This window comes from Octodon degus, unplaced genomic scaffold, assembly GCF_000260255.1.
Source record: "Octodon degus isolate 3935 unplaced genomic scaffold, OctDeg1.0 scaffold00005, whole genome shotgun sequence".
Taxonomy (NCBI): Eukaryota; Metazoa; Chordata; class Mammalia; order Rodentia; family Octodontidae; genus Octodon; species Octodon degus.
Genome location: NW_004524581.1, coordinates 9,938,242 through 9,949,214, shown reverse-complemented (window position 1 = coordinate 9,949,214; position 10,973 = coordinate 9,938,242). Strand labels below are relative to the sequence as shown.

At 44.2% G+C, this 10,973-nt stretch overlaps 1 protein-coding gene and 1 pseudogene across 2 annotated transcripts in view; both read right to left on the bottom strand.

Moving 5' to 3' along the window:
• The window catches only part of Eif4ebp2 (eukaryotic translation initiation factor 4E binding protein 2), a 31,947-nt gene extending 20,980 nt beyond the window's left edge, over window positions 1-10,967 (bottom strand). For both annotated transcript variants that reach the window (XM_023718406.1, XM_004623975.2), the window contains exon 1: window positions 10,742-10,967. In XM_023718406.1, the coding sequence (XP_023574174.1) occupies window positions 10,742-10,886 (145 nt within the window). In that variant the 5' untranslated portion in view covers window positions 10,887-10,967. The remainder of the gene's footprint in view (window positions 1-10,741) is intronic.
• On the bottom strand, window positions 358-10,469 carry LOC105742572 (annotated as a pseudogene).
• Window positions 10,968-10,973: the final 6 nt, after the last annotated feature.

The window sequence follows — 10,973 nt, the reverse complement described above, 5'->3', positions numbered from 1 at the left end:
AAAAAAAAAAAAAGAAAGAAAGAAAAAGAAACCAGTAAAAGATAAACTGTCTTCAATCCTCCTCAAACTACTCCTCCCTACCTCGAACACACTTATCCCATTGTTCCTGCCACTTTTTTTTCTTTTAATGTATTTAGTACAGGGTCTACAGGGTCTCACTACACACATGGGCCTGTGATCCTTCTGTTTTCAGCCTTCCAAGCACTGGGATTACAGGCACACTAAGCAGGTGCTTTAGTCTGCTGAGCTATCTGGCCGGCCCTCCTGCCACTTTCTGAAAAAGTTCTGGAAGTCCTCTTTCTCGTCTTCTTTTTTTTTTTTTACAAGAACACAAATGCATTTTTATTTTCCATTAGTTTAAACTCTTGAGGGGTACAGCTTCACATGGATTCGGTGTCCGATGGCCTTAGCAGGAAGGTTGCTTTGGAACTTGGCACGAACCATGCCGCTGTTTCCATGGGCCCAAGTTACTTTTCCCCAGATCACTCTGGTTTTGTTTGGTTTGCCACCTGGAGTCACTGTGTTGTTTTTTGCTTTGTACACATAAGCACATCTCTTGCCTAAGTAGAATTCTGTTTCATCCCGGGCATAAACACCTTCAATTTTAAGAAGAGCTTAAAACTGTGTTCCTTCTGGTTCCAGAGACTCTGCTTATAGCCAACAAAAATGGCCTTGCACCACAGTCTTCTAGACGTGTTTGCCTTTTAGAAGTCCTGTTCCCGGCAGGCCTCTCCAGGCTCCAAGATGGCCCTCTTTCTCTCTTTTGCTGCCCTGTTGTGGCTGCCTCTATATCTTCAATTTGGTGCATACCTGTAATCCCAGCTCTCAGAAGACTGAGGCAAGAGGATCATTGTAAATTCAAGACCAGCCTGGATTACAAAGTGAGCTCCAGGCCAGCCTGAACTGCAAAGCAAGATCCTGACTCAAAAAGAAAAAGAAAAACAAACAAACAAAAAAAACCCCAAACACTAAGAAGATAACAATGGTTGAGCTGTAGGGGACTCAGGTCAACAATATCTGACACTGCCAGTGAAGCGGAAGACCCAATACTATTATGGACTCCTGGACTCTTAGAATATTTTGCTGAGGTAACACACCTATAATATTCAAATGACAGAACTAAACAAAAAAGGGGCTATATAAATGAATGTCCATTTTGTATCTGTGTATTCAAAATGGTTAGGATATATAGTTACATTCTCTTAATGAATAGAGGGATTTTTTGTAATAGTGTTTGTAAATAGGGTATGTCTGCATCTTGTACAGCAAATAACCACTAGGAGACAGTATGCAATGTGTTAATTATTGAAACTGTCCTACCAATTTGATATGAAACTGTCTCATTGCTATTTGTTTCTCAATAAAATTATGGGACAAAAATAAAATAAATGATATATGGCAAAAAAAGTTAACAACGTACAATGTATTAATTATTGACACTGTCCTATTAATCAGTTTTGGAAAAAAAGAAAGAAAAAAACAAAAACAAAAAACCCCAACCAACCAAGTTTACCTTTCCTGGTCATTATAACTTTAGGGAAGAGCCAGAAGATGAATGGAGCCAGACTGAGTGAATAAGGGGGTGAGGACACAATAATGTTTTTACAAGCCTGCCCTTCTGTTGGATGGTACTTGGCAGCAGTGCTCACCATAGTTTTTGATCATACTTTGTAAAAGGATTCCAGAACTGCTTCAGGATGTGGCAAGAATAACTGAGACTGGGAGCCAGGGAGATGGCTCAGTAGAATAAGCGCTTGCCTGGCAAGTGCAAGGGTCTGAGTTCAATCCCCAGTTCCGCCAAAAAAAAAAAGCAAAACACAACAACTGAGTGTTTGAAGCAATTAATAGCAATGTATTCCTATTATAATAAAAATTTAACATTTAGTCACTATATGTTCTGGCATATAAATATGTATACCATATACGTGATATATATGTATATATGAATGATATATCTAACAACTAAAATGTCAACTGCCATAATAGTAATCTGTTGGAGGGCTGGCCAAATAGCTCAGTGGATTAAACTGCCTGCAAGCAGGCACAGGCAGAGGTGGGGGTGGGTGGGTTTGATCCCTGGGCCTGGTGTGCTGCAGGCCCTGCCCCTGGGGCATGCTGAGACAGCAATCAAGACCAGGCCAAATGAGACTGGGTGTGGCAGCGCGCACCTGTAATCCCAGCTCTTGGGAGGCTGTAAATAGGCAGATCACTGAGTGCGATCTAGTAGTGAGACTCTGAACACCCTGCAGACTGTTGCCTAAAAATACAAAAAAAAAAAGTAAATGTTAATAGCCAAAACCAAGAAACAGCATTCAATCACTTTACTTTCAATGTCAGAGGTAAACAGCAGAACTAGCTAAAAGACCTGTTATGGTTTACATCTAGAATGCCCCTCCCCCAAAATCTCGTGGGTTCAGAGGCGGGACTTTGGGAAGATAACTGGATCACAAGAGTGCCACGCTCATCAATGGCTTAATCCATGAGGGTAGCTTCATGAACGTGCTGTCAGGAGGCAGACTTGGCAGGAAGAGCGTGTCACCAGATGTGAGTCCCTCTCCTGCTTCTCTCCGTGTTCTTGGCTTCAAGGCAGGCATGTGAGCTGCCCTCCTCTGCCCTGCAGGTCCTCCCACGATACTGAGGAACCAGGGATTGAACTCAAGCCCTTGTGCTTACCAGGCAAGCGCTTATTCTACTGAGCCATCTCCCTGGCCCCACCATGCTGATTTTGTCTTGAAGCTAGCAGCCCCTGGGATACACCCACTTAAAACTAAACCCCCAAATAAATCTTCCCTCTTGCAAGTAGTAGGTGTCAAGTTTACTTTTTAGAATGGTTTCTCTGGGGAGTGGAAACAGGCAAGTGCCACGTCCATAACCAAGCTTAAATAAATGGCCTACCAAGTGTGAGAACAAATGTCACAGAACATCAGGAAACTGAATCAGAACACAGTATATCAAATATGCCCTCTGCTGTTTGGGCTTGAACACATGCGTGGAAATACATTTTCCTCATAGAAATGCCTACCTCTGATTAAAAGAAAATACAGGTTGGATCTGACAAGTTGATAACTGCCTTTTTTTAAAGTTTATTTATTTATTGTGTGTGTCTGTGTGTGTGTGTGTGTGCAGCCAGCTCAGCCCACCAGGGGGCGGGGCTGGCTGGCATGTGGTGCTGGGGGATCGAACCGTGGTCCCTGTGCTTTGGTAAGCTTATTCTAAGTAGGTGCTTTAGACCACTGAGCCATCTCACCAGCCCCGATAACTGCCTTCTGAATCAGTTCTTTGAATTTGATCTCACAGTTTCAAGTCTTCTTCTATAATGCTAATAATTTATTAAAAATCACTGCTAATGGTACAGAGAAAACTCGGATTCTAACCTGGCTTCTGTTTCAGTTATTTGCTTCCTTCAAGTTCATTCCTTTTGAGTACCTATTCAAAAAAATAAAACAAGGGCCTACCCGATAGCTCCGCGGTTAAAGCATCTAAACAGGTGCAGCAACCAGGTTCAATCCCCTGGTGTGCCGTGCCCGCCCTGCCCCTGGGGTGCACAGAGACAACAATGGAGACTGGGCATGGTGACTCAGGTCTGTAATGCCAGTGCTGAGGCTGGGAATAGGAGAATCACTACGAGTCTGATCTGAGACCCTGTACTAAATACAAATTAATTAATTGATTAATTAAAAACAATGGGTATCTATCAGCATCTTCCACTTTTACTCATAGAAGCTTGAAGTAATCCTATTGTGTGTGTATAGAAAGATGTCTCTCTCTCTCTCTCTCTCTGTCTCTCTATATCTCACTGGCCTATGTTGCTATTTTTATCTGCTGCCTATTCATAAAGTTCTAGGAATTCCCCAAACAAGAGTGGCTTCACTTTTTTTTTTTTTTTTTTTGCAGAACCCAGGGATTGAACTCAGACCCTTGGGCTTATTCTACTTAACCATCTCCCCAGCCCCAAGTACTTTTTATTATGTCTTTCTGGTCCTTCATCTTTCCCACATATAATAATGAAGTCAACTGGCTAAGAACTAAGGGTATAAAATTAAATAAGTATATCAATTGGTTCAGAAGTTACTGATCTAGAACTAAGCCCACAGTCATCAAAGGAGAAATGTAATGACAGAATCAGAAACTGGCCTTCCTTCCCCATCTCTATACCCAGAGTGAGATTCATTGCTCCCAAGAATCTAACCAGCCAAGCACAGTGAAACACACCTACAATCCCAGCACTTTGAGAGGCTGAGGCAGCAGGATCATCATGAGTTTGAAGCCAGCTTGGCATATACAAGTGAGGACAGCCTGAACTACAAAAAGAGACCCTGTCTCAGGAGGGGGGAAAAAAAAGCGAGAAAATAAAAAAAAACATGTTATCACACAAGCATAATCCCAACATTTAATACTTGGGAGGCTGAGGCAAGAGGATCAGAAGTTTGAAGACAGCCTACTACATAAAGAACTTGAGGCCAACTTGGGACTACACAGTGAGACCCTGGCTCAAAAAGAAAAAAAAAAAAGTGGGTCTCTCTCAAACTTCTCATTTTAATACAACTCACCCCAAGTGAATTATTTTCTAGGGATAATTGATCTCTTTGAATACTTACAAACTTTCTTTCCTAGTAAGATAAGTATGTTAAAATACTAGAGGAGAAAAACAGTGATTAAGGTACTGAATTTGAGGTACACCCTCATATTATAGTGGCACCTCAATTCTCCCCACAATCCTAGTCCAAAAAAAAAAAAACAAAGACCCGAAGTCAAATTTCCCCCTACTGTCAATATTGAGCCTAACCAACAGATTTGATTAAATTCTGGTCCAACTTGGTTTGCAACCAGAATCACAGAAAGAATCAAGATCCTGAACCAAGGTACCACTGTAATTGGCTGCATGAGATCAAAAGTTATTTTCACGATTCCTTTCAATTATAAAATAAAACCATTAGGACCCTTCCAGCTAACCAGGTGTTACAGAAGTGAAGCCAGCAGTAGTAACCTTACTTTCCACTGAGGCTAGAAAAAGCATCTTAATAGAAGAATACGCCCACTCTTCCATGGGCAGTTAGGCAAAAATGAAACAACAAAATTTTCTTCTTCCTTAGTGAGAAAAGGTACTCTTCTAGCAATACAATAAATCCAAGGTGTTATAGCAAGTGCATTTTTCACCCATCTTTCATTTCCCTAACCACAGAAATGCAATTTTCTTTGGTACAGGGTCTTGCTACCCAGCTCAGACACATAGTGATCCTCCTGTCTCAACCTCCCCATGCTGGGATCACAGATGTGCGCCTACATGCTTGGTTACAGTGGCTGGCATGGTGCACTCGGGGTTCTGGGACCAGCACTGCATGTGGTACTGGGGATCAAACTTGGGTCCTTGTGCTTGCCAGGCAGATGCTTAGACTGCCCAGCTGTCTCCCCAGTCCAGAAAAATTTTAAGAAACATTCAGGGTAGGCTCTTGGAATCTCCAAGGGATACCTGATTCTCACACAGAGAGAAATCCTAGGTTGGCCAGGCTGTGATCTTCCCTGCCCAGTCTGATCATTCTGAGTATTCAGTATACCAACTGATATCCTGGAATGCGCCACTCTGGCACAGGTGACACTTCAGGGTTCCACAAGTCTGAGGCAAGAAATGCACTCCCTTCTCACTACATACTACATAGATTTCTACTATAAGCCTACTAACTCATTTTTTTTTAAAGTGTCTTCAAGTCTGAAAGATCTAAATCAGCTGGGGCAAGGGAGATGGCTCAGTAGAATAAGCACTTCCCTGGCAACTTCAATCCCCAGTTCCACCAAAATCAATCAATCAATCAATCAGCACTTAACTCTGTACAGATCCAGAAACCATCTTATTTGCACCTCCCCATTCCTCCAAATCATGATTTCGAGTCCATTCAGAGCATTTCCTACTTTTGTCTGGTGTCCTATTTTGTACAAAGAACTGCACTGGACCTACAAAACTCACTACGGGGGCTGCCAGATAGCTTAGTGGATTAAAGCGCCTGCTAGGCAGATGCAGGGACTGGGGTTCAATCCCTGGGGTACACTGAGATGGCGACTAAGATAGGGGTGGTGGTGTGCACCTGTAATCCAAGTGCTTGAAAGGCTGAAAACAGGAGGCTCCCTACCAGTCCAATCTGTGTAGTGAGACCCTGTACTAAACACATTAACAAAACAAAACAAAACAAAAACCTCACTACAGATACATAACTACATCCATCAGATACCTGGAGAGGATCAAATAGCAACTCCAGCTCTGAAAATAACTTTACATGGTGAGGAAGAGGAAGATGTACGACGAAGCAAAGCTTCAGCGAGCAGAAAATTTCCAGAGGACAGGACAGTGAATAAATATAGTACTTAAATAAGTGCAACATTGCTATATTCTTAGAAACATTAAGCCCTTGTGTTAAAAATTCAAAGGTTAAAAAAAAAAATCAAAGATCAAGCCAGGTGTGGTGGCAAGTCTATAATCCCAAATCTGTAAACCTAATACTAGGGAAGCTAAGGCAGAGGTTTCCAAGTTCAAGGCCAGCTTGAGCTACATAGTAAGTTCAAGACCAGCTTACATTACATAGTGAGCCAGGCATGGTGGCACATGCCTACAATCCCAGCACTCAGGATTGCCAAAAGTTCAAGGCCTGCCTGGGCTACAGTGAGTTTAGAGGAGGGGCAGCCTGAAGCATACAGCAACACAGTAACTCAAAAAACCAAAAGAAAAAAGTACATAGTGAGATCTATGTAGACATCATAGCTATGTCTCAAAAACAAAAAACAAAAACTCCAAAGATCATTACAAGGTCTACCAATACACACAGGATAGCCAGGGGCACGGTGGTCCACACTTTGCAATCCCAGCACCCAGAAGGCTGAGGCAGGAGAATCACCCCAAATACACTGCACGGTGAGATCTCAAAAAAGAAAAAAAGGAGGGGGGCCTATAATAAATACAGGGTAAGAGCCAGCCAGACAGTTCAGTGGACTAAAGCGCCTGGTAAGGCATCCCGGGGGTCGGTGCCTGCCCCACCCTGGGGCACACAGAGGTAGTGACTGAGACCAGGTGTGGTGGCACACACCTGTAATCCCATGGCTTGGGAGAAAACAGAAGGATCACTAGGAGTATGATGTGTATAGTGAGACCCTGTACTAAAATACATAAAAATAAATAAACACAGGGTAAAGGTTATAGATAAGACAAATACTTTTTTTTTTTCTCCTGTCTTTTTGAGACAGGGTCTCCCTATGCAGTTCAGACTGGCCTTGATCTTGCTTTTTTTTTTTTTTTTTCTGTTTTTTTGTTTTGTTTTTGCAGTACAGGGGATTGAACTCAGGACCTTGTGCTTGCCAGGCAGGCGCTTATTGTACTGAGCTATCTCCCCAGCCCCCATAGATATGTAGTTTTTTTCTGTTTTTTGTTTTGTTGAGCTTGCTTTGTAGCCCAGGGTGGCCTTTTTTTTTTTTTTTTTTTTTTTTTTTTTTTTGTGGAACTGGGGAATGAACGCAGGCCCTTAAGCGTTTATTCTACTGAGCTGTATCCCTGGCCCCACCAGGCTGGTCATGAACTTGCAACATTATCCTTCTGCCTTAGTCTCCCAAGTGCTAGGATTAAAGCACTTACATATATGAACATCTTAAAAAAAAAAAAATCTATCAGTTATATGTGGGCACGTCAAGGAACATTTTGATCAATTGTGTGATGGAAGGTTAAATGAGTAAGTTTTTGGCAAAATCTCCCCAAGCATTTTAAAAATAAATCCAAAAATAAAATAAAATAATAATAATAAAAAAAAAAAATCCAGGGCTGGTGAGATGGCTCAGTGGTCTAAAGCACCTACTTAGAACAAGCTTAGCAAAGCACAGGGACCGCAGTTCAATCCCCCAGCACCACATGCCAGCCAGCCCTGCCCCCTGGTGGGCTGAGCTGGCCACACACACACACACAAATAAAATTAAAAAAAAAAAAAAAAATCCAGACTACAACATAGGCTTTTAGCTTTAAAGCAGTGTTTAAAGGCTATATCCTTATTTTAAAAGCATGAAAGTCTACTGTTTGAAATATGCCAAAAGTTTCCCTTTGTGGCTCTTTTCCAGGGAATAAGATTAACACATAGCTAAATTCTCTTACCTTTTTCCCCAAATAAATTTAATGCTGTAGTATCAGTGACATGTGTTCCAAACTGCTAGAAGCACAGGACTTAATGATCACACCTCAGAGACTTCTGGAATAAGTTGTAAATCCCTTTCCATCACCTTAAAAATACTATCCAATTCTTAAAAAGCTACTAGTTTGGGGCTGGGGAGATAGCTCAGTGGTCTAAGCTCTTGCCTGGCTAGTGTGAGGACCCGAGTTCAATAATAGCACTGGGGAGGCTGAGACAGGAAGATCACTACGTGCCTGAACTATGTAGTGAGACCCTGTAACAACTAAATTTTTTAAAAAATAAAACGTACTGGGCCGACCAGATAGCTCAGTGAATTAAAATGCTTGCTTAGGCAGAGTGCAGCGGCTGGGGTTTGATCAGTGGGTGCTGTGCCCCTCACCCTGGGCCCCAGACCCTTCTGAGACAGCGATTCAGACTGGGTGTAGTGGTGCGCACCTGTAATCCCAGCACTTAGGAAGCTGAAAACAGGAGAATCACTCGAAATCCAATCTAAGTAGTGAGACCCTGTAAACCCTGTCCTAAATACATTAAATAAATATTACTAATTCAAGTTAACTCTGAGGCAGATTCTTGTCAAATTTTCTCAAAATTTTAAAGCATGCTATCATTGGTGCAACCACTGTGGAAATCAGTGTGGAGATTCCTCAAAAAACCAGGACTGGAAGTTCAATTCGATGTAGCCACTCCCCTTCTTGGTATCTTCCTGAATGAATTAAAAGCACCATTCCATAGCAATATATGCGCAAACATGTTTACAGTGGCACAATTTGTAATAGCTACATCTTGGAAACAACCCAAAAGCCCATCAATCAATGAATAAAGATTTTTTTATACAGTGGAGTACTATTCTGCCATAAAAAGGATAAGCTTGAGACATTTCTAGCTAAATGGATGCACCTTGAGACCATAATCTTCAGTGAAAGAAATTGGGCATACATGTGTATATACCAAACTGTTTCTCTGATATGAAACTGAAAGTGTAAGCAAGAACCAAAATGTGTAATGAGTATTGTAAAATAGGAAGAAAACGTTCAAAAGGGAAGGGGAACTAAGGCCGGGAGGGGAAAAGCAAAGACGGGGAAAGAAGAAATGAGAAAAGAAGGAAAAAAGTGGAAACAAGCTTTTGTAAATAAATAGGAGGGGAAAACGGGGTGTGGTGGTCCAATTCGTAATCCCAACACTTGGGAGGCTGAGCCAGGAGGTTCTCTGCGAGTTCAAGACCAGCCTGAAGGCTACAAAAGTGAGCACAAGACCTGTGAGCACAAGTCCCACTTGAGACCCTGTCTCAAAAAAAAAAAAAAAAAAAAAGGAGGGGAAGAGGGGTTAAAGGTAGGGTAGGGACATGGGGAAAAAAGAATCAAATTATATCATACACAGGTACAAATTTACTGTGATGAATTTATGTGATCATTATGTATACCCAAAGTGTACCAATAAACTTGATTAAAACAAACAAACTCCAATACAGGAGCTAGTCTGGAACAGGCCATATGGGAGGTGGGTTTCTTCAAAAAACGAACCTCTGGCTAGGAACTCCGCTGTTCCGTAGTGGAGTTGTTTGTCCCCACCTCCTTGACCCTGGCTCTTCATACGTAGAACGAACTTCACCGGCTTGGGCTGTTCTAGTCTCACAAGGCAGCCACCTTTCCCCTAGAGGCCTATGGCTGGATCCTGTCAAGCACTCCCTGATTTTTATCCCTCACTGTTGGCAGGGACTGCTCCTTATTCTACAGGCCTAGCTATTGTGCAACAGATCCCGGGCTGGCCCAGGCCTAACTGCAAGGGATTGGTTGTAGTACAACTGAGAAGCCCTGCCCTCTGGAAAGCGGCCAGGAATCTTTAGATTGCAGTTTGCCAGAGAAGTCCCCACCCTCTATTAAGAAGCTGTCTGCTCAGTCACCCAAAGAAGGCAAAGTTCTAAAGTTAAAAAGCAAACCTCGTTCCGGTCTGTAAGGCCCTCCAGATCGCCTCTGGAGAAAAGCCCGGCCTAGCGACGGACAACCTTTGAGCTCCCTTTACCAGACACCAACACAACACGTTTCACCTCTACCCCAGTGCAGCCCGTAAACAGTTCCCGGTCGGCCTCTCAAAAGCAACGCCCAGGACGCTCCCTCTGCACTCCCTGTCCCTACCAGCCCCTTCCCCGGGATCAAGCATCCCGCTCCACAAGCTCCCGCGCGACTCGCTCCACCGAAACGTTCCCCTCGGCGCGCCAGCACCCCAGCCCTCCCCTCCGGCGCGAGCACTCTCGGGGCCTCCTCCAGCCGAGTAAACAATGCTGTCAAAGCAGGACAACGCCGCGCGAGGCATCCCGCCCTCTTCCGGACGTTCTATGGTTGCAAACATGTCAACCCACGGCCGCAGGGCTCTTTCCCCGCTCCAACTCGCGTTCTAAGAGTAAGAAGGCCCGACAGACGCTCTACACCCAAGCACCAGTGCACACGCGTACACGACCGCAGGACGGAGGGGAAGCGGGGTGCAGCGGACCCGCCCGAGGCGGCAGCAGCGGCGGCGGGGGATGGGGCGCCGAGGGCCGCCAAGTCCCCGAGGAAGCGTCGCGGGCCGGCCCGGCGGGCGCTCACCTCCGGGCGTGGTGGAGAACAGCGTCCCCCCGGGCGTGGTGCAATAGTCATGAGGTAGCTGCGCGGCGTCGCTGATGGCCACGGTGCGGGTAGGGATGGCGCGGCTCTGGCTGGGTTGGTGGCCGCTGCCAGCGGACGAGGACATGGCTCCAGCGCGGGCTCTAGGCTTTGTCCGGCGGGCAGGCAGGCAGGCAGACAGACGGGCAGATGAATGGATGAATGGACGGACGGA